This window comes from Ictalurus furcatus, chromosome 24 (genome assembly GCF_023375685.1).
Source record: "Ictalurus furcatus strain D&B chromosome 24, Billie_1.0, whole genome shotgun sequence".
Lineage (NCBI taxonomy): Eukaryota > Metazoa > Chordata > Actinopteri > Siluriformes > Ictaluridae > Ictalurus > Ictalurus furcatus.
In genome coordinates this window covers 16,697,113-16,720,909 of record NC_071278.1, presented here as the reverse complement: position 1 = coordinate 16,720,909, position 23,797 = coordinate 16,697,113, and the positions used below count along the sequence as shown (strand labels likewise).

The following is a 23,797-nucleotide window of genomic DNA, read 5'->3' as shown; positions in this document are numbered from 1 at the left end:
CAATCCAAAAGTCTCAAGAGAACTGTTTTTATTCCATTAGTGCTTAAAAACAAAATTACCGAAGTTACTGAATCATTTCTTATATAAAAACTTTTGACGTATCTAGACTATCATTTACATGACATTTTTTTATTGTTTCGATGGAATGTGTATTCAAATTCCTACAAGCAATGTTCTCATTTATGACCGAATAACTACATTAATAAACGTTTGATATTGAACGACCAACTTAACAGTCAAAAAGTGCAAATCTTAATATAGGAAATAGTTTTAAAAAAAAAAGAAAAAAAAAGAAGAGTAACCTACATCTTGCAATAAAAATTCAACAAGCTAAAAACAAAATGTGGGTGCAACAAGACAAACCTCCAAATCGTGAGACGAAAAAGACTCCAGAAAGAAAACGGGTTTTTGCATTACCAGTGTTATAATTCTTCTTTTGCATGATAAAACCGATTCTACACTCTGATTGGCTGAGCTGCATTCGACGCCAGTGTAAACTCCTTGGTATACCAAACCTCTGACCGCATCACTGTAATTGAATTCTGTATTAATGTGCTTGGATTTAAACTGATAAAACATTTTAAGAACACATGACCTATTGTGGCTTTCTTCTATATTTCAACTTAACTCTAATTAATAAACATTAGTTAACTCGAAATCACATAATATTAGTTCTACCTCTTTTGCTTTATTAAAATCATACTTTACTGAAGAATAACCTCAGTTGCAAGATATAGTTTGTGAAATGTATTCTGAAATAAAAACAGTTCTTGGTAAGAGAGACTTTTGGACCTTATTGTATGTGAGTATGCCACTGCACAACACAAAATATGTGGCAAAGCGTGCGTGTGCGCGTGTGTGTGTGTGTGTGTGTAGAATAATACTCCGAGTTTCATTAGCTCTGGGCTGTAAGGGCTCTCAGCTACTTGCTCTCTAAGAAGGTGAGATTGGCCATGTGCTGCTCCAGGGGTTTGACCCTGAAGCCGTTGGAGCTTTTGCCATTCAGTGCGTCGTCTTTAAGCGGCGTGTGCTGCCTCTCCCTCCAGGCCTGAGGAGAATCCAGACTGCTGCACTCTGGTTTACACTGACAGGAAGCGGCGGAGAGGGAAAGCATAAGCAAAATATCATCAATTGTTATCCATATCATCGTCATCTCATTTTCAGTGTTGTGTAAACTTACGTGTGGCAAATTATAAAGTAGCTGCCTTATGTAACGTTTTTCATATTTTAAAGTATAATATACAGTAAGGTATATCTCTCCTTTACAGGTTCGATATTCTCAGCAAGTCTTTTTGAGATAAAGAATTAAACGAATGTCATACTCTTAACCCCACCTCCCAGCCCCAAGTACACTTTTACAAGCTGTCAATTCTCTCAGTCGTCATAGAGGACTGTCAAAATTAATGTCTTAACTGGGATTGAACAATGTTAAAATCTACAATTTTACTAATAAATGTACAACGTTCTGCTAATGTTTTGTAGATAATACTATGCATTATATTTACACTGAGCTTCTTCTTAATAATTATGTTGTTTGAAGATATTCCACATGACTGTTTAGCGCTTTCTTTTTTTAAAAAAAAAAAAAAGATTTGAATATTGATCATTTTTCCATATTTTCTTGCATTTGTTATTAAGCGTTATGAACACGTTCTAAATATTATTTTACTGTTCCTTGCATTCAGAGTGCTATTTGTTTTAGCAAATGTAATGTATTTAATCAGTATATAAATCAAATGCTTTTAATATCAAAATACGACCCTTGGTAATCATAATCATAATCATAATCATAGTCTCGCCAATAAATATGATAAAAGTGCCATTAGTGGCACATCGTTTTGTCCGGACAGGTATTCAAATGCGCAAACATTTTAAGAAAAAAAAGAAAAAAAAGCGTAACCTGTTTGCATGGGTCATGGGTAGCACAGTAATGCGCATGAAATGACGGAGGAAAGAAATTGGGGATAAATCTGGGATAAAAAGTTCTGCGGGTTCTCTGGTCATCGTACCTTTCTGACGAGTTTGTTACACAGTGGAAGGAGAGACGCCACCGCTGTTATCACGCCTTTGGTGTTATGTATAGTCGAGTCCACCTGCGCAGAACCAGAAGAGAACCGGATTGATTGTTCGATGACCACGCTTTCCAAAAATACATTTAACAGCATGGTTGTTTGGGGCCGTGTTTCAGAAAAGCAATCATGTCCACCCTGAGACAACAATCTTTAGTTCCTATGACAGATGATCGCTGAGGCAGTTCGGCTCACGTAATCGTTTTCTCTGCAGTAGCTACTATATAGTGTTCCCGAAAGCCGCAGGGGAGGCACAGAGAGCTCGTACTCTCACTTCTTTTTCTGAGCACAAACTGAAGAATTATTGGCATCGACATATGAGGTCACATAAGATGCAAAATAAAAGTAGCACTTAGTGCAATTATTTCAGTAAATAAAAAATGTAATTAAAACACACACACACATATATATATACATATACATATATATACCTATATATCATCAGAGAAAAATACATCCTTGAAGAGGATCTTGAACCCTGCTCCATGAAGAACATTTCAAGTTCCTTTGTTTGTGTAACTGTGCTCTTCAATTCAGACCACAGGTTTTCAACAGGAACGAGATGAGATCATAATTGCAAGAGCTGATTTTGAATCCTGCAAATATTTCTGTCTTGATATGAACACTTGGGGTCATTATCTTGTTGAAAGCTCCACCTAGAAACAAGGCTTCACCTCCTGGCGGATGCAGCGAAGTTTTAAACTGAAATATCTTCATAACTAGAAGAATTCATGAGGAGTTCATTATTTATTACAATATTTAGAAGAGTCCTTGGTCCAGCAGCCACTAAACATCAACGATCCATCACCAGATAATAGATGCGGCTATGGTGAGGGCGATGAGGTCTGATTGCATGCATGTTCAACTAGTTATATCTCATACTAAATAGTTTTAGATCTTCAAACGAGATACAACATAAAACCAAGGCAACCTGAGTAAACACACAACACATGTTGTATTTATTTCTTGAAGCAAAAAAGTGATCCAACATCTATAACCCATGTGAAAAACTAATTGTCTCCTTAAACTTAAAATCTGGCCGTGTGCCACCTTTAGCAGCAATAACTGCATCCAAACACTGAAAACTTAATACTAGACATTCTCCTTTAGGATTTTCTGGTAGAGAGCAAAATTCATGTTTCCTTCGATTGTTGCAAGTTGCCCAGGCCCTGAAGCAGCAAAGCATCCCCACACCATCACACTTCCACCACCATGCTTAACCGTAGGTATGACCTTCTTTTTATGGAATTCTGTGTTTGGTTTAGCCCGACCCCTGTCTTCCAGACAATTCTACTTTCGACGCATCAGTCCATAGAACATTCTGCCAAAAGGTTTGAGGATCATCGAGGTGTGTTTTGGCAAAATTCAGACAAGCCTTAAGATTCTTCCAAGTTAGCAGTCATGAACAGTGACCTCTGTTGATATAAGAGAGGCCTGTAGGACCTTTGATGTTGTCCTTAGCTCTTTTGTGACTTCCTGGATGAGTAGTTGCTGTGCTTTTGGAGGTATTTTGGAAGGTCGGCCATTTCTGGGAAGGTTCACTACTGACTCGAGTTTCTCCAGTTGGAGATAACGGCTCTCACTGTGAGCCTTTGAAATATCTTTGTAACTCTTCCCAGACTGATGTATTTCAATCACCTTCTTCCTCGTCATTTCTGGGATTTCTTTCAGTTTTGGCGTAGTGTGTTACTGGGTAAGACCTTTTAACCAACTTTCAACCAAAGTTCTATTTAAGTGCTGATGTGATCGAGCAGGGTTTGCAGTAATCAGGCCTGCTTGCGTCTATTCCAGCTGAACCCCGTTATGAATGCAGTTTCAAAGATTTGGGAAATTAGTAACTACGGGGGCAAATACATTTTCACACAGACCCAGTTGGTATTGGATAACAGTTTTGCTTCAATAAATAAAAATATCATTTAAAAACTGTATTTTGCGTTTACTCAGGCTGCCTGTGCTTTATCTTAGATTTTGTTTTCATTTCTGAAACTATTTAGTACGAGATAAACACAAAAACAGAAGAAATCAGGGTAGGGCAAATACTTTTTCACAGCACTGTCTATTTGTGCCTTTTGTTTTGTGTTTATTTAACATGTCATGGACATGTCGTAACACGTTCAAGACTGTACATTTACGCATTTTATAAAAGGTTTGGATGCGGTTTTATTTTTATTTAGTTTTATCCAGTTGTTTGAGTAGACATTTTCGATACTGCGTAACATTTATTTCATACAATCCTTTTCGTTTTTATACAATTCAATTGCCTTTTTTTATTGGATCTCGGGTGGTCTTAGCAGCATGTTACCTTCTGGAACGTAGCACTCTTTCCCTGGACAGGAGACTTGGCACATATTTGTAGCTGCTGGCAAAAAGCTGCCAGCTTCTCAGTCTCAGACGTCAGGAGCATTTTCTCCTCATCCACCAGCTATGAGAAGAAACACGACCATTTTATTATTTTCATTTAAAAGTCAATTCCGTCAATTGCTGTCAGCATAGAAGATATTATGTTCTGACCTGACATTATATACCTGACAGAACAAGCTACATAACTATCATCTAAATGTGCGGCAACCTGAAAAAAAACTTTCAGAGTCAAATTTTGGCATTTCTATTATTCATACATTTCTGAAAACTACACGCTTTCAACCACAAGTAACGTTCTACTATAAGTCTTTTGGTTACCCCCGAAAGTGAAAAAGAAAAAAAATAATACAGGTAATACTCCATTGAGACACACTAATACAATGATTGTCTAAAAGTAGCTGCTATTTATTAAAAACTATCATCTGTTTACACAAAATGTGTTTGTATAATCACTGTGCTCGTGATCGTCATCCACCTCAGTCTCTCTAGAGTCTAGACTAATCACCTGAAGTAAAAGTCACTCACTGCATTTAAACTGTTTTAACACATGCTTCACTCTTACAGCAGTGCTGAAATAATTACTGATTAATTCAGTTAGTTCTGTTGGCTAAATCTGCCATATTTTGATTGTTCTTTCCTGGCGTTCTTTCCTGGACATCCTCAGGGTTGAGGTTCTTGGCGCGCGTGTCCTCGGTGACGCTGTCCATCCACGGCTTCTTTGGTCTTCCGCGCGGTCGACGGCCTCCTGGGTCGAATCGGAGGGCTGTTCTTGCGACCGAGTTTTCCTCGGTGTCCAATACCAATACCATCTGAGGCGTGCTTCTCGCATTTTCTCTGCGATTGGGGCGACTCCCAGCCTTCTTCATTCATTACATGGTCGAGACGGGTCAGTCCACCGGAGCGACCACCGGAGCATCTTCATCTCCATGGCGTGCAGAGCCTGTTCGTGCTTCTTGGTCGTTGGCCAGCATCCTGCTCCATACAGGGCGACTTGGGGTACGACAGTCCTGTATATCTTTGCCTTGAGGTAGTCTGTCATTTTCTTGTCACAGGGGACTCCAGTGACCTGTCTCCACTCCAACCATGCAGAGTTCATTCGTGCTCGGGTGTCGGGAAAGGTATCGCCGTCTGAGCACACCAGGGACGCGAAGTAGTAGAATTGCGTACTTTTCTTCAATTCCTGACCGTATGTAAATAAGGCAATTTGCTATATTTTTATTAAAGTCGCTTAAACATTTTAAAACTTTGTCTGCCGTCATCTATACAGAGCGTGTACGTGTTCTTCTGCGTTCTGTGTTCCGTGTGATGCGACAGCACCGCTGCATTGCAGACATTTTCACAACCAGTATCTGAGTACAAACTAACTTGACTAGGCTTATGTCCGTTTTGCTATGGCATCCAAAATGCTGCTCAAAGTCTGGCATTCACTGTGTGAGGAAAACACACTTAGCTAGCAATGTTTTAGACAGCTTAAGACGGACAGACAGACAGACTGACTGCTTTTACTACCAAAAATTTGTTAAACTTGCTCCTTACTCAAAATGGTTGTTTTTTTGTTTTTTTTACAGAAAGCCTAGACAAGATTATAAAATAAATAAACAAACATCTCCACATTGTTCTGGTGAAATATATTGCTTTCTTAAAGAAGAAGTGTTGAAGTATATTTGTCGAAGCATTTTCTGTACTGCTTACTGTGGGTGTGCCAAGGGGACCATCCAAGGGCACTCAGGGCACAAAGCAGGGCACACCCTGGATGGTGTGCCAACCCATTGCACATTGGAGGATGATCATGTAGGCTCAAATAAGGCTCAAATATTCTGGAAGTTTCATTTGTAAGGAGGAAAAAAATTGCTCAGACCTACATAGTGAGCTCATTTAACATGATTCTGTACTGTAATGCTTCTACCAAAAAAAAAAAAATCCCTCGGGATGAAAATCCTACTGACGATCTCAAAGTTGGACACCTTGTATAATAATTGGACAGTTTAGAAAAGTGCATTACAGAGCAGGCCTGCTGGAAGTTATTAATGAGCAGAGGCTGGGCTGAGACACCAGACAGTGTGATTATGAGTAGCCCAAGCTTGTCCTGAGCATGCAGGGTTGGTTAACACTAGCTGCATCACATCTATGTCTCAGAGATAGATGACAGTCATTAGAGACCTGGATGAAAGTGTCAGGGTAATGGGGTTGGGTTTGAATATGTTTGAGAGATGAATAGTGCATTTTACCTGTAAGGAGAACGACTGCAGGAAGGAGCACAGCTGTAGACTTAACTCTGAGAGAACCTGAAATTAAACAGGACCTTTTAAATTAAACACCATCCTAATCGCAATCACAATCATGTCCTGACTGACATGCTGTCAATATTCAGTAATACACAAGTATCTTTATTTTTTAAAACCTTTTAACTTAATCTCGATCACCACAAAAAGTACAACAACAACAAAAAAAAGTCAATTTTATCTAAGAACAGTTGTTGGGGCGGGAATAAACAATTATGCGAAACCCATTTTTCGTGCAATGGTTTCAAGAATTCTTCAGTCTATTAAGCACTACACCGGCGCCCTGTAACAGTCAAAGATGAAGATGAAGCCGTACATTTACATTTTCGGAGAGTGAAAATTCTTCAGAGCGGAGGGCTTTGCAGTTTCTCGGTAACATGACAAGCTGAATTTTTTTGGTCTAATTAACTTCAAGAGAAAGAAAGTCCATCGCAACCTTGCTAGAGATTCCTGATCCAGCCATGAGAAGGATTTCAATACGTTCTTCTTTTTCTCAAAGGCATTCTTAAAAGCTATCTGAAGAAATATTTATATATATATATATATATATATATATATATGAAAAAAAATTTTTAAGGCATTTAGCTAAAAAGTGTTAATTTCCCCCCATGTATGGAGACATTTGGGACACCTTGTAGATAAAGTATTTCACAGCTTACAATTATACATAAATTGTTAGCGTTGGCAAATTGCTGCGTTATATGAGGAACATATTGACTATGTTCCTCTGACATCATTACCCGTCATGTTTTGATGCTTTCTGGAAGTCTAAGGGCAGTTGTTAAATAAAAATATTCAGAGGGTGAACATTTTTAAATTTTTTCCTCAGTACAGGGACCCATGTTGTAATCTTTGTTTATGTTCATCTCATTTCACGCTACAAATGCAGTAAATAAAGATTAGTTTGAAAAATGCTGGAATACATTTTAACGTAATCTGATCTGACACTACCGTGATATTCAGTGACTTAAAATTGCATTACAAGTTTCAACTTTTTCCTCCTGGTAATTTTGGATTTATTATTAGCCTGTAAAAAATGATGTGCCGTGACAATTTGATAGCTCATCAACCTCACTATCTATTGGGGAGCGATGCAGCTGAACTTAGCAGGCACTTTCACTTCTGGGTCATGAACCTGATTATTTCTTTTAAAAATGAACAAATCTTTCCATAAACTTAAGCTTTCCTTCGCTGCCGTTACAGACTTTTACCTACCATTGGCCGTACACCGTAGATCTCTGAAGCGTACAGATCAATTGCAGTAGGTTTATAAATTAATAACTTAATCCTCAGAGTTACAGAGTGAGTCTTATTAGCAGTGAAAGACTGCACTGTGTGCTGAGGTTTTTAATGTCTTTAGCTGAGCGGTTTATTATGTACCTAAGCGGATCCTCTCACTCTCCCGGAGCAGAGCCTGTAGTGGGGAAGGTTAGGAAGTTGGCTGTAGGCCAACAGCTCACGCTACCATGCTCGGCAGTTTCCCCACAAGCTCTCTGTGGAAGCCCTGAGGCCGAAGGGCAAGATGGAGCGTCTTGCAGACAAACAATGACTGCTGCTTTTAATAACATATTGATCTGTCTTTACCAGGAACTTCATCTGTCTTAGTGACCTGAGCTGTGTGCTGACAAGGAAAACGAGCCAGAGAATTGAGTTTGATGACCTGCCTCAGCTTGGTGGAAAAGGTCCAGAGTGGTCTTCAACAGGCCTTCACCCCTTTATAACACACAAAATGGCAGAGAGTTAATGGAACATGCGTACATCCTTAGCACTGAGGAGTCAGACAAGAGAAAAATAGTAGAAGTGGACAAATCAGTACAGCCAGGACACCCAGGTAAATCCCACGTCTCTCAGCACAAGACACATTGGCAAGGTTCAATTTGGCTGACGGTAGAACTTTTGTTTTTTTTAGGCGGATTAATGAGCATGCACAGATGATGGATGATCTTATGAGAATCAGAAACATGCAGGTATGTGCAAATACTATCGAAACTGAGCAAAATAACGTTCAGCACAAAACAGTTATATAACTCTTCAAATGATCTGTTCTGTGTGTGATGTGAACACAACATCTCATAGCTGAAACATTGGACAAATACATTCCTGATGTGGTACATTAGAAACTTTGTTCATTTGTTCAAGACTCATTCATTTACTTTAGTCTGGATTAATGCACTTATCTAGTTACCAAGCTCACTATATGTTAGTATATCACATTAGCTCCCACTTGTTAGGCAATCATTCAGGTTTATGTGCAACCAAAACATGGGCCTGGGCAAACCCTGTGGAGATTTCAGGTGAGGAGCTAGCTAATGAATGTATCATTTGTCCACCCCTGACAAGGCAACAGGCCTCATTACTTTATATTGCTCTTTGCAAGCCTGGCATTCTGTTTAATATTATGAAAGGCAGCTGAAGTGAACAAAGCCATGTTCAGTACCTGGTAAAGAGGTACATGGAGTATGCCATGCTGGACATGCTTTGGCAATGTCGGACCACCTCGTGCTCCTGATTCTCCCAGTGCTCCAGCTCAGAATCCACATCCAAGGTAAGAAGCCGGAGTTCCTGTCCCAGCTTTGTGATGGTGGTCTGATCCTGACCACCACAACACACCGGCCCCTAATGGGGGGAAAGAAGAAAAAGAAGAAAAAGAAGCTCATGACCAGAATAATGAGATTAGGTTTTGCTAGTCAATCTGCTATTTTTATATTTATAAAAAAATTCAATTTGCTTAATTATCTCCAATTTTTTATATTTATGAAAATTCAATTTCCTTAATTATCACCTGCATCTGCATCTACCCCCCCCCAATCCCCCCCCCTCCCCAATCCCCCAATCCCTCCATCCCCATCATATCTAAAAATACAAAACAGCTTTCACTTTTGGCCAAGCATACCGAGCTCTCCATGCGAACAAACCGTGAAGCAAGTTTAGTTGTTGTACCTCTGTGTCGAGCTTGGCCGTCTTCGGAGTCTTCAGATTAGCGGAGTGCTTCTGGGTCGAATCAGATTCAGAGTCGAATTATGAAGATAATTGAGAGAAAAAGAAAAACCTGATGAGTACATAAAAGTACATGTATACAGATAAATAAAGATTAGTGTGTACGTATAATTATTCAGTGTGCTCAACATGCATTGATAAACAGAACATACAGATTAAACAATATGCGCAGAATTACAGATGCTGCAAAGTCTAAGCACAGTGTAAATCCTGAGCAATTGATGGGTTTGGTGTATGTATTGCCTGAATCTGGAAAATATATACAGTATTTATATTTCTGTGTTTGGTCTCTCCTTATATTTGTACATATGAACGTAAGCAAGCGCCACAACAAAATGTTATTTTACATATTTTAAGTATACAAAAAGGAGTCTATGCTGTAAGGATACAATACTGAAATCACAGTAGCACAATAAGTTTTCATTGGGTTTTTTTTTTTTTTCGGTATTTCTTTGGCATTCTGAGAGATACTCACCCCTGGCCGAGGTAACGACAGATATGTCCTTTTATCACCTAAAAATGAAATAAAGTGGTGAATTGTTGAACTCATTCCATTTTATTAGAACAAAATCTAGGTTTTGTTATTGGAACATTGCCATTTTTCTCTATTCTCAAAAGAGCCACCGCTGTCCGTCTTCAAAAGAGAAGTGCGTTCATGCCACTCATGTTGTCACTTCAATAAAATGCATGTGGCTTATTCAGACTGTAAGGGGCGGCTGTGGCTCATGTGGTAGAGTGGGTTGTCCAATAATCGCAGGGTCGGTGGTTCGATCCTTGGCCCACATGCCTAAGTGTCCTTAGGCCACTGAACCCCAAGTTGCTCACGATGGCAGGCTGGCGTCTTGCATGGCTTGGTGTGTGTTTGAATGGGTGAATGAGAAACAGTGTAATATAACTGCAGACCATTTATCAATTAAAATATCAAACTGGCACACCCTCGAAGTCAAAGACGATAAAGATCTCGTCATGAGAAGAATTTTTTTTTTTTTTTTTTTTAAAAGAGCCCATGCTCCTTACAGCCCCTGCCCCTAGGCATGTAACAAAACCATTGTGTGGACCTTTATAAGATCTGTACTGATGCCACTTCAGGATAAAGTCCACACTGACATTCAGATGAACATTCTGTCCCACAGCGGGACTGACAGACAGTATCAGACAGTAAGAGAGGGAGAGCCTGTAAAATGTTACACTCTACAGATTTTTAGAGAACGCCTTAAGACGAAGGAAAATGTGAAACATAACAATACGTGACCTCGAGTATTAAACAATCCTATCTAGCATTCTGGTCAAAATATTTTCTACCCGTGAATCTTCCTGTGGTGGTGTATTTTTTTTAATGTATTTTTAATCTACCTTCAAACTCACTGATAAAATTCTTTTTTTTTTTTTTTAAGGTTCTATCTTCCAGTGAGTCATCATGCAGGATATTGTATGAATGCAACACAGATGGCCCTAGCAATCAACATCCACATCGTCTTACACACGGACATTAAAGAACATAGCTTAATTCTCATATAGCGCGCCCAAAACTAACTTGAGAATTAGTGTTAATCTCCTTAACGAAAACTGAAGAAAAATGTTCCTCGACGACCTATTTGTCCCCCATGACTGAGACGAGACGATGACGAGAGGACACCGACGTCGCTGAACACTAACTGTGGCTAATTAAATATGCAATATTCTTGACGAGACTAAAATGTACTTTAACAAAATCTCTATTTAATTTCGTTGACAAACGGTGGAGACAAAATATTATAGCCTATATTATATATTATTATTATATATCATATAACCCAAATATCCTGTTCTTTGGATGGCATAAGCAGTAGTTTCCTTTCCTGTGCTGTGCGCAGCATTTCAGAACTAAACAAGCACAGTGGGGAGTAGCTTTCAAACTAACGTTAATTTGGTCTAGATTGACTGAAATATTAATCGATACTAACCTTATGGCTAAAAATGTCTACAGTGTTCAGTGATTAAAACTAGACTAAAATACGACTAAAATGCCCAGGCTTTTATTCAACTAAAACTTGACTGAAAAACAACATATTATAATATATATATATATATATTTAACTATCAAGGACATTTGAAACAGGACTAAGACTAAACACTAAATGTAAAAATTAGAAAATTAAATCCTCGTAGCTTGCTACATTCGATATGCTTAATAATCTCCGGTGTAACTGGGACTGAAGGTCAGCTTGCATTTATTATTTATCGAGACTGAGGGATTACATAATGAGAAACAGTCAGGGGGAACCTTATCAAATCCAAACGTATGCGTGTACAGAATAATTTGCTTAAATAAATAAAAAATGACATAAAAATTATTTGCTTTCTTAATATCTGAGAACTTGAAGAATATTCATTTAAAGTGATGCTGAAGTGTAGCCCTTGGTGAGCTGTAAATGAAGATAACGGTATTTTGGGGATTTACTAACTGCAACATCAGAACTTTGATGTCCCGTACAGCGTGTTAAAACGGCTCTTCACCCAGATAGAACCGTGACTGGCACGGCAGGATCGAGGGTGATAGCGAGAGGTTACCTCTGCGGCCTTCGAACACATCGCTGATCTCTTTCAGCAGGATGGCCATGTCGCACAGCTGCGACTCCCAGGCCTCACAGAACACGTCCAGGTTTTCTTTGGCTATCTTACTGTTGGGGTGCAGAGCCAGCGTCTGAGCTGCTGAGATGATCTGAGCAGAGAGTGAATCGTATATGATGAACAGATAAACTAAAGGATTACTTTTAATCATTGCTGTTCCAAACAATTTCAATGTGTTTCTCCAACACTGCCGCATATACAGTATGCATGCTTTACCTAAACTATAAAACATAATCAAAAGGAAAAAAAAACATACATTCTATATGTGCATAGATCCCACGTGCTCCTAGTACTAGAAAGGATCCTACTGATTTTCTGAATTATTGATAGATCCATAAACATGCACACCTAAATTTAGTGCTCCATGTTGCGCTCTTATTGGCTACTTGACCTTTACGCTTTGTTATTACAGGCAGATGATGTGCGATCACCTCTGTTATGCTCAATACATAATCACAAAGCTTACGAACCAAGTAATAACATAAAATCTCTCCGCTGGTTTGGAGAGGTGGCAAGAGAGAGCTTATAAAAGTTCCTCATCGCTGAGAATTTTTCATATTTAAACACATAAAAACAACAAGTGGAGCAGCAGCACTACGAATAAGATGGTAAACATTCTTCACCTAAACTGTGATAATACAATCGCCTAAATATTAATTAAATCAAGGGACCTGCCCATGCTCTTATGTGGGCTACCTACATTCATTTGACACTCGAAGGTTTAACGGTTACTAAAAATTGATAGTAAATGTGAAAGAAAAGAAACAGGTGTGCGAAAATAAGCTACTTCCTCTGCAATCTATACAGCGTACTGTTCCACACACCACACAAGGAGCAAAATGACAACGGCATGCATCATTTGTACCATACATATAACGAGTATGGGGCAGCTGTGTTTACAACAAAGTTCCATTAAGAAGCATGACACAAGAGCATCATTATTATACAAAAAAATGCTGCTCTACAACTATAGGCTGCACAATCATAATACTGCTGTATTTTATTTTTACATTCATATCACTGCATTAATGAATTCTCAAATCTGATCAGTCTGAAATTGCTGAGTACTTTTCTATGACATCAGTTTTTTTTGTTGTTGTTGTTGTGAATATTAACTTCAAGACAAAAAAAAAAAAGAGGCTGGTGAGGGAATTAGTGTATAGCTGTAATAGCAAAAGTAATAACAGGAACTTTTCCACATTATACCATGGTATATCCGAATACTCGATTCTGATTGGCTGGAAGGTGTGTGTTAAAACTGTATATACCACAGGTAGTTCCAGTCAGTTAAATCGCTGTTCTAACTGAACGCGCTGCCTATAAACAACTGTAACCATAGTAACATACAGTTAAACTCAAAGGTTAATTATCAGTAGAGACGCGGCACAGATGCAGGTAATTCACATTCACACAATCTCTCTCTCTGTCTCTCTCTAATGACTACTTAATATAATGCAATCAAATAAACATAATCTTATCTTATCTTTAACTTGCCAATGCTGTCAGGTGACCGTGATATAAGCGGGATAATCCACGTCGTGCATTATATTTGTGTAATACGTGCCTAGCCGTGGATTATCCCGCTTATACCACGGTCACCTGACAGCATTGGCAAGTTAAAGCTGTAAAACAGTAACAGGCTGCATCGCACCACCCTGTCGTTGATTATTTTCCCATAGCAGCACGCACAGTGTCTGTTTTATTTCACAACATACTATAGAATGTGTCTGATTAGATTAATATTATTACTGAAGAGATTATTACAGGTTTTACATTTCACTCATGTGCCCTAATGATAAATGGCACATAAATGTATCAGGATGGATAGAATCACATTTTGAGTTGATGTGGAGTGAAACACCGATTACAACTGAGGTAGATCTGTTCAATGAGAGTTCAACAAAAGCTTCAGGAATGCTTTTTGCATGAACTGGCCTTTACAAAGTGTCACATCGCTGTGTGTGTCCAACCCTTTCAGTCCCTTGATACCTGCGGACCAATGACATGGAAGGTCTCCTCGGCATGGATGCACGTGATCTCCAGCGGCTCCGTGCCCGAGATGTGGCACAGCAGTCGGCAGGTCTGAAAGCACACAGATGCAGTAACGTGCATTAGACTTACAGTTACAGAAGTAAGACTCCATCTGGGTTTAGCCTGTGCTGCTCACCTCCACCAGCTGCTCCCTGTGCTCGGTGAGTGTGCGAGCGTAATCAGCTACCGCCTCGACATTCCCCTCGCCTCCTGTGGCCTTCAGAGCCTGGAGCACAGCGTGATCAGAGTGCAGCTTCAGCAGCTCACTGGCCCGCCCCACTGCTACCTTGTGGAGCTGACAGGGCAGCACAACACGAGAAATGTGAGCACAAGATATAGAGAGAGGAAAAATGACAACTGGTCTCACACACACACACATAAATATATATAAAAGAGAGAGAAAACAGCAGTTGCATGAGGTGGATACATATGAAGGGTTTGTTTATACACCTATGACATCCAGAGTATTGAATTCTTGTGCGTAGCTGTCAGATGTCTCACCTCACGTCTGAGCTCACAGAGACTCTGACAGGTCTTCAGAATAGACAGCTCCACTTCCTCAGTCACGTCTTTGGCTTTGAATGACTGCTACTCATGTCACACAGGACAGAAAGAAAAAGAATGTCAGGTTTTCAGAGACCAAATATTGCTTAAATATGACCTCTCACTGAATGTGCCTCTTTTGTACCAAATAACACTTGTAAGACTTAAAGCTCTTTCACAGCAGCTCAGATGTAAAAGACTCGTTGCTGTCATCAGAGGCCAGACAGGTGGGACGACTCTCATATTTCCCCAGAAGGATTACAGCAGGGTGTCAGGACAAACACCAGACAGGCTGCTGCATGCACAAACCTTCCAGCTGCTCTCATCTCCTAACCGCCAGACTTCAACCTGTTGACTTTAATGGTGTGCCTGCTCTTATCATCTCCATTAACAAATGCTCTCAATGCGCCTGCCAGTCAAGGCTCAGACAGTGTCTGATGCACGGCAGTATTCTGCTTGTCTAAATTTCCAGTCACTTGAGCAGGTAACTCTACAGCACTACAAATAAACATAAATAAATAAATATATTTTTAAATAATAATAATAGCAATAATGAAAATAATAATAATAATAACAATAATAATGGTGTGAAATATTGATAGACTGTTGGATGGTCCTTTTCCTCTTTGGCCCAGAGAACATGACAGCTGTTACGCGATTCCACAATGCTATCGTCCATCTCAGATGAGACCGAGCCCAGAGAATTCAGCAACGCTTCTGGACAGTGTTGATGTGCTTCTGCTTTGCATAGTAAAGTCTTAACTTGCATCTGTGGATGCAGCGGCGAATGGTGTTGACTCACAAAGGTTTACCAAAGTATTCCCGAGCCCATGTCAGGATCTCCATTACAGACTCACGACGGTTTTTAAGACAGTGACGTCTGAGGGATCGGAGATCACGCAACTTCAGAAGTGAGATTTGAGACTGGATTCTTTGAATTTTTTAACTATATTGTGCACTGTAGAAGGTGAAACGCCCCAAATCCTCCCGATTTGTCTTTGGGGAATGTTGTTGTCAAAGTGTTGGATTATTTGCTGACGCATCTGTTGGCCGATTGGGGAGCCTCGACCCATCCTTGCTCTTGAAGGACTAGGCCTTTTTTGGAGGCTCCTTATATACTCTGATTAGATGACTGCCTCACCTGTTTCACATCAGCTTCTTATTTTAACTTGTCACATCGCTATTAGTCCTAAATTGCCCCTGTCCCAACTTTTTTTTAGAATGAGTTGCATGCATCAATTTCAAAATAAACATTTATCTTCCAAAAAAAAAAAAAAAAAAAACCTATGCAGTTGATTAGGTAAAACATCAATTACCTTGTCTTTATACGTTTTTTTTTGTTTGTTTGTTTAAATACAAGTCGAAGTACATTTACAAATCACTCCTCTTTGTTTTTATTGACATTTTCCATTCTGTCCCAACTTTTTCGGAATTGGGGTTGTAGAAACAATTGCTGAGGTAGACATACTTAAACACAGATGATGAACACAGATGATGACACTAGAGTCTGATGGGATTCTGCGAAAGGCTCGGCCTTTACAATAGAAGTGCAAAGCGAAAGAGTATTCAAGAGAGTATTCAGAGAACTGCCAAGGTACTCAAGGATGAAAGAACATCTACAGCCAAGGACTGATGGACTACAGAGTTATAAAGGACAAGAACCGAATATTTATGAACCTTTAACTATTAGTGATTTAAAGTATAACGAATGATTGCATTGGGAGCACGTATTATGCGAGGCTGCAAACTTGTGCAACCTCATAGCCTCGTTCTCCTTCAGAGCAACAAAACTAGAGCAGCTATCTTGCTCCTATTAACAAACTCCAATCAAACAAATGAAATGTGTGTGAAATGGGTGTGCATTCAGGGTAAATTGAACTAATAGGTGACGGCTGATTAATATGCATGAGTGTGTGTGTGTCTGTGTGTGTGTGTGTGTGTGTGTATAATCATACTGCCTGACTCCAGGCGGAGATGAGCTGCTTGGTTTCCTCCCGTGTTGTGTGGCAGAGCTGCAGGATGCTCTCGCGCTGCTCATGGCTAGTGTACGCTGAATCAGTGAAGTCTTCAGTCTGTTCTACCAGAACCTCCAGCTGTGCTGCTACAGTCTCACATGGCACACAGTACAGAGATTCCCTCAATCCCTCCACCTTATTCTGAAACAAACACACACACACACACAGTCTAAATGCTACAAACCTTGAGGATGATAATGTTTAGCGAAATGTGAAAACATTCACAAAAAAAGAAGAAAAAAAAAAACACATAAATGTTTATAGAATAGACTTCTCTAAGTAAGCAATGAACGAGTGCATTTGGTGTCATGAAGAATCAGGAAATAGTTTCATTAGCCAATTGACTAAATGCACCAGATTGGGTTTTACTGTGAAATATAAAAAATATATATATATATTAACACGCTGAAAGAAAAATTTAGTACAAAAGTTTATATTCCCGTGGCTTTAGGATCAGAAAGGAAAATGTCAACCAGAACATAGCAAATAACACAGAACAGGCAATATGAGTTATGAATGAGGTTAGAGGGAGTGGACAAACATGTTATTAGAGAATATTTAGATCCCATTCACAAAGGGGGATGCAAACATTTAACCGATAACTCTCCCATTATTATTATCTGATAACGGAGGAATTTCTGTCTTCTTGGCCCAAATTTTTGCAGCTCCTCCCAATATTGAGGAGTTGGCTTGATTTTGTGTTAATTTCTGCGATCGCAAAATCACGAAATCCTGAAGGGACTACAGACAACTGAACAAGAGGTAACAACAAAACTGGTTAAAAAAAAAAATACAAAAAAAAATACACTGGCATTTTGACTTCAGAGAGAAATTTTTTGAGTCATCCATAATCTGCGTGTACAAACTCTTGACCCACAGCCGCACCTTAAGGTCTTTAATTCCAGCATAGATACTGATTGGCAGTGCTTTGGGCTCTCCACTGCTCCTGGCATCTGTCACAATCTCGATAACCTGCTCCAGAGCCAGGCGCATGCGCTGGAACACGGCGTTCTTGTTGATCCGTGCAGACTCGCAGTCTGGGTGCCTCAGACATGTCTGGAGAGAAAAAAAAAACAACCACAGAGTGAACGAGAGAGAATGCGTTGATGGCAACATGCATTAAAAACGGTCAATGTGCTTGAAATGGAGCAATTAGCCAGTGGTCATTACGGATTACACGCGAGGATGAAAGCATGATTCTACCGAGGACGATTATTTAATTATATATGAGTGGTAGCCTGGAAAATATTTCACATAGTGAAATTTTTGTCTTTTCCTACCATATATGGCTTTGAACACCACAGGCTTTCCTGAACTATTTCTCTGGATCACAAGTGAAATTATAGTATTTTAAAATCTTGTTAGCCCAAAAGTTAAAAAAGTGAGAGAAGTACATTTAAAGATTTAAGTCTAACTATGGTGCAGGAGCATCACAGACATTTTGACAGCTGGGCTCTGATTATAAAATGAATTGATTAGGCTTATGTCCTTTTCACTATGGCCTCCAACAGCTTGATCAAGGTCTGGATTCTCAGTGCGGGAAATTCACACGAAAGGTTTGAGACATCTTTAGGAGACTGACCATTTTTTACCACAGTGAAGGCTAAACTGGCTCCTTACACAACGTGTGCAGGAAGATATCCAAGGCAAGGTTAAAAGCGAAATATAATGAAGACATTCTCCAGATGGGATTTTGTTTCTAAAGAACTTAAAATCTGTGACGGCACTCTGTGAGCATATTGCTGCGGTCCTGCATTTCCCCAAAATATATATATATAATAAACTGACAGCTAACGGTCATACCAAAAATATTTATAAAGTTGTTTACCTTAAAAACTGTTAGCAAGACAATCAGATCTGAAACTGTAGCACAGTTATTGGTTATGGAGGTTTGGCCAAACCTATCTGGACACCTGATCATCACACCCATATGTGCCCATTCCAAAACCATGGGCAACATGAACTATATCCCCTCTTTGCTGTTTTGACAGCCTCCATTCTTCTAAGCAGACTTTCAACAAGATTTTGAAGTGTGGCTGTGGGGATTTGTGTTCATTTAGTGAAGTCGGGCACTGGTGTGAATTGAAGAGGCCTGGTGTGCAGTTTGCTTTCCAATTCATTCCAAAGGTGTTCAGTGAGGTCGAGGTGAGGTTTCTGAGCAGGACACTCAATTTCTTCCACAACAACCTTGGCAAACCATGTCTTTATGGACCTCTCTTTGTGCAAAGGCGCACTGTCATGTCATGGAACATGTTTGGACTTAGCCCCTTAATTTCAATGAAAGAAAAATATCATTCTTAATAATTATATAGAATAAAAATCATAATTCTACGGCATACAAAGACATTCTAGACAATTGTGTGTTTCCAAATTTGTGAAAACATGTCAGGCCCACATATGGGACGTGTCCACGAGCTTTTGGCCATATAGTGTACATTCTTGTCATCTCTTGTCTACATCTCTTGTCTAGAGATTACCATTCCAGCTGCTATGTAAACATAAACACACCCACTGTGAGTGAGTAAAGCGCCAAAGAAAGCACCGGAAGTGTTAAAGTAAACCGTAACTAAAGCTAGCTATAAAATTTAGGTACATTGGTCAACGGAAATACCAAAAAAAAAAAGTTATAAATAAATGGACTTATCTGATATAACTAGCCATTACTCATTTATCATCACTCACACCAATTCTGTTCTGATGCCATAAGCTACCTGATGTAGCTACCAATTTAACCATTACCTAATCTGTAGGTTTTAAACTGTTTAACAATCTTTGGGCAAATTCAACATGCTTTTGGTGTTTGTTTTTGTGTTAGTGATCACTTTAACTGAAATCAAGAATTTTCCTTAATGTTTCAAATGGGTTTATTGCCGTATTTTTCAAAGAAAGGAATCACTACAGAAATAAATTTTTAATTAAATAGTCAGATACTATAGAGCTAAATACAGAGTACAAATTTCAATTGACCTAATTGTGCAAAATAATGGACTGACAACAGTGTATTAGCAAACCTGCCAGTTTAATGTGATTAAGGGGAAAAAAATAATGTTTTACATGTTTATTTAATGTTCCCTTTCAAACATTCGTTTGGTACGTCACTATGGGAAACGCCTCCAATAATACCACGTCTGTCAGTTGACATACCAATTACGGCCATGATGAGAGTGTCCCGCCTCCCTACCAAATAAGACGCTTCTGAAGGTCTCTTCCTTATTCTCGTTCTCTTCCCCGTGAAGGTCATGCTGGAAGCTATCCTCAGCAAGACCCGCTAAAATAGTTTAACAGTTCACAGACAAGCCGTCAAGGTACATCGCTGAACGCATATGTTTTTGCGAGCGGGTTTATTCGCTGTTAAGGTGAATAGGCTTTTATTTGCTTGGGATACTTTAAGAGAATTAAGGCATTACGGTAAATTGTCTCTCATAGCTGTTAAAGCTAGCTGTTTCTTTCCTAAGCAGTACATTGTGGTGAGTTTAGGTTGTCTCCTACATTACGGAGACCACTAGTTCGGCAGGTGGCGGAGCAAAGGTGAAAGAAGCCTTGCATCCCTCACATGTGGCTCTATGACTTTGGGCAAGGATTCCCATCCCCTGTGCATCACATGCCTGGGGGTGAAACATGCTCAGGTGGCACTCGTGAACCCAGAGTGTTCCCACTGTACATCAAAGGTGTTAGCGAGAAGCTGCTAATAAAACAGACCCATGCCTTTCTCGGTCACCCATGGAGAAGGAGACAAAACAGCCCCCTGTGTCATGCAGTTGGGGCGAATTAATGGACAAGGTCTCCCCTGAGCTGCCTCCCCTCTTCAGATTAAACACCTTAGCTGGTGAAGGTGAGGAGGAGGATGACGACAATGAGGCTGTCGCGTGTCTATTAGAGGATGAGGGAGAGGACGATTCAATCCTTCCGCCAAATAGTTCTCGGCCAGGCAGCGTACCAAGCGACGGGTCCCCCTCCCCAGTTCAGGCGGTGCTCAACCGTATTGAAATGTGCCGGAGGGCAGTGGAAACACTCTCTATTGATTGCCGTCACAAAATGTGGGTCAGGGAGCAGAGAGGGATCTTTATAATGACAAGAGAATGCTGTTGCATGCCCCAGCCATCAAACAGTTCATTCCTGCAGTCCAGCATGCGTTTCAGAGATGAAAGGTTTCTGGGATAAAGCCTTTTCACATAGGGTTCCTGTTAAAGGATTTTCCAGGCTGGACGTCCACAATATGGAGGACGTAGGGGTGTCAAATCCACCTCCAGTTGAGCGGTCAGTGGCTCGTCATCTCCACCCTAATCGCAAGGCAGCGGTTTCTTTCGCCTCAGCTTCACTGCTAGGGCGTACAGAGCGCTTAACAGCCTTGATTTTCCAGAAAATCTACCAATCTTCAGCCTTGGAAGTGAGGGCTGGGCAAATGATAGGAAGGCAAATGGATGCCGGGACACCAAACCCGGCTCTCTGGGAAGAGATCAGAGTCATTGCAGATCTCAACCTGAAAACATCCAGGGACATGGTTACAGTATGGCAGTGGTGGGCAAGCAGGCTCTGTGACCGGGGCTCTCTGACAGAGAGAAAGTGGATTTCTTAGATGCTCCTGTGGGGCTTCAGTCTCTGCCATGCAGCAACTATGTGATCTGAGGAAACAGGAGAATGAGTCTCTCCAAACTTGCCTCCCATGTAAATCCACTGCTAGGCCTCGTCAGTCAGCTCACCCCAGTTTCGCACCCACCCCCCAGTAGTGGGTGGTCGGGCTTTAGGAGCCCCAGACCTCCTCCCCCCGCCTCAGCAGTCAGAGAATCTGTTCTAAGCCATCCCAGTCAAGGGGAAAACCTACCTTTGTGGCAGCTAGACACTGGGCAACAAATCCTCAGGGAGGGAAAAAAATGGCGGGCTACCTAATTCGCTCTTCTGCCCAAGACGACAGGATGAGCAACAGCACTCGTGGAATATTTGTTGCTGTTACCCTCCCTCAAAGAGAGTGGCCATTTTCTCCCCCTCCTGCCAAGAGAAGGTGTTGGACAAGGAAACCATTCAGGAAAAGGTCAATGTTCTCTTCTGACCAGTTCAGTTGCAGTTTTGGCACCAGTTCCCCTAGTGCCCCACAGAGACATTCCCCCCCACCCCCCCTCCACTCACAGGGTTGCAAAGGAGGGAAAGGGTTAGTTTTCAAAAAAACAAACAAACGTGTGGTGTGAAAATAATAAAATAATTCCCTGTGCATCCAGGCTGTGGGCCAAGGGTACAGCAATGGTTAAAAACAAAAACATTCACAAAAACGAAAATTGACCAAATCATAGCTGCAATCCCCAGCTCCGCCGCTAGATGGCAGGGAGCGAGAGCTGCAGCCGGAGGACAGCCTTCAGGGTTTTTAGTCCCGGTACATTGTCATTCCAGAGAGAGGGGAGGTCTCCATCCCATTCTGGATTTGTGGAACCTCAACAAACAGCTCGAAAAGTAAAAGTTCAAAATGCTCAGGTTCAAACTGCTCTCTTACTTCATTCTATTCGTCACAAAGACTGGTTTACATCAGTTTATTTGAAGGACGCATATTTCCACATCGGCATTTACCCAGCACACACAATTCCTCAGGTCTGTCTATCGAGGCACAGCCTATGAATTTTTCATGGTTCCTTTCGGGCTCTCATACGCCCAGAATGTGTTCAGCAAATGTGTCGAAGTGGCTCTAACACCAAATAGCGGGATAGCGGGTCTCAGAATGTCAGCTTATTTGGATGATAAGCACCACTGTGGTCCATCACAGCAACAGGTGGAGATAGATACAAAGGTTGTGGTGTCTTACGACCACGAAGTGAGTTAGCAAACTTCATGCTTTTTCGGTACATGACTCATACATGCTTTTCACTTTGGATTTCCCGAGATTGACTCAAGACTAGAGCTGCAACGACTAATCGATCAAATCGATAATAATCGATTATGAAAATCGTTGTCAACGAATCTAATTCTCGATTAGTTGGTCTGTGCGCGGTATGTTTACTCATTACGTTACTTCTGTTCCGAAAACACGTTTCGGAGAGTAAATACTAAAAGTTGTGTCCCAAATTACGTACTATACACTTACACTATGTGCTGTCATCTAGTGAAGTGTTTCTCAAGGGGTTGGGGGGAATCCCTAGACCCCTAGTGGTCAGTGGTGTAATTGCAGGGGGTCCGTAGGGAAATGAGATGTTTTAAAATTAATCAACTTGGTTATTCACAAATATCACGTTAGCTGACCTGACGATCGTTCAATGATGGATTTATTTAAAATTTATTTACAAATGAAATGAAAGTTTGCAAAAGCCTATGAGTGGTAGACAAGTTCCAGTGTTGCATGGATGGATAAAATAAACAAAGGATAATTTAGAGTGTCAAATTAAATGTCACACCAACAATAAAATGTAAAAAATAAAATCTTGAAATGTTTTGATAAAATTTTAATGTCAATGTTAATAATATAAAGTGTTATATATATATATATATATATATAAATGACTGTTTAATATATAGCCTATAATTGTTGTGGAGTGAGGGGGTCCTTGTGGATTGTTCGAAATATGCTAGGGGTCCAAAGCTCACAAAAGGTTGAGAACCACTGGTCTAGTGTATGAATTTTAGAAAGGTAATATCGTCTCAAATGGAACACATTAGTTTTTTTACTAACCGGAAAGTTTGCCCCCCCGTCCGATTAATCAGAAAAGATAATCGGCCAACTAATCGATTATGAAAATAATCGTTAGTTGCAGCCCTACTCAAGACCAATCTAGCATTCCTGCCAAAGGTGAACGAGTCAGCTCTCACCTGCAAACCTGTGGATTTACTGGCTTTTTATCCACCGCCTTTTCCTCTTCGGAGGAGGAGCGGCTTCGGTGCTTGTGCCCGGTTCGTACTTTATGTCATCATG

The 23,797-nt window shown here is 40.3% G+C and overlaps 1 protein-coding gene across 3 annotated transcripts in view; it reads right to left on the bottom strand.

Annotated features, from left to right (window-relative positions):
- Positions 1–487: 487 nt before the first annotated feature.
- ctnnal1 (catenin (cadherin-associated protein), alpha-like 1) overlaps positions 488–23,797 on the bottom strand; it is a 69,313-nt gene continuing 46,003 nt past the window's right edge. For 2 of the 3 annotated variants that reach the window (XM_053612424.1, XM_053612427.1), the window contains 14 exons: positions 17,794–17,964; positions 16,849–17,049; positions 14,852–14,938; positions 14,487–14,645; positions 14,309–14,401; positions 12,260–12,410; positions 10,185–10,222; positions 9,653–9,703; positions 9,150–9,328; positions 8,377–8,425; positions 6,659–6,715; positions 4,372–4,491; positions 2,010–2,093; positions 488–1,084 (listed from right to left, as the gene is read on the bottom strand). In XM_053612424.1, coding sequence (XP_053468399.1) covers positions 923–1,084; positions 2,010–2,093; positions 4,372–4,491; positions 6,659–6,715; positions 8,377–8,425; positions 9,150–9,328; positions 9,653–9,703; positions 10,185–10,222; positions 12,260–12,410; positions 14,309–14,401; positions 14,487–14,645; positions 14,852–14,938; positions 16,849–17,049; positions 17,794–17,964 — 1,602 coding nt within the window. In that variant the 3' untranslated portion in view covers positions 488–922. The remainder of the gene's footprint in view (positions 1,085–2,009; positions 2,094–4,371; positions 4,492–6,658; positions 6,716–8,376; positions 8,426–9,149; positions 9,329–9,652; positions 9,704–10,184; positions 10,223–12,259; positions 12,411–14,308; positions 14,402–14,486; positions 14,646–14,851; positions 14,939–16,848; positions 17,050–17,793; positions 17,965–23,797) is intronic. The other variant, XM_053612425.1, reaches the window with a different exon arrangement.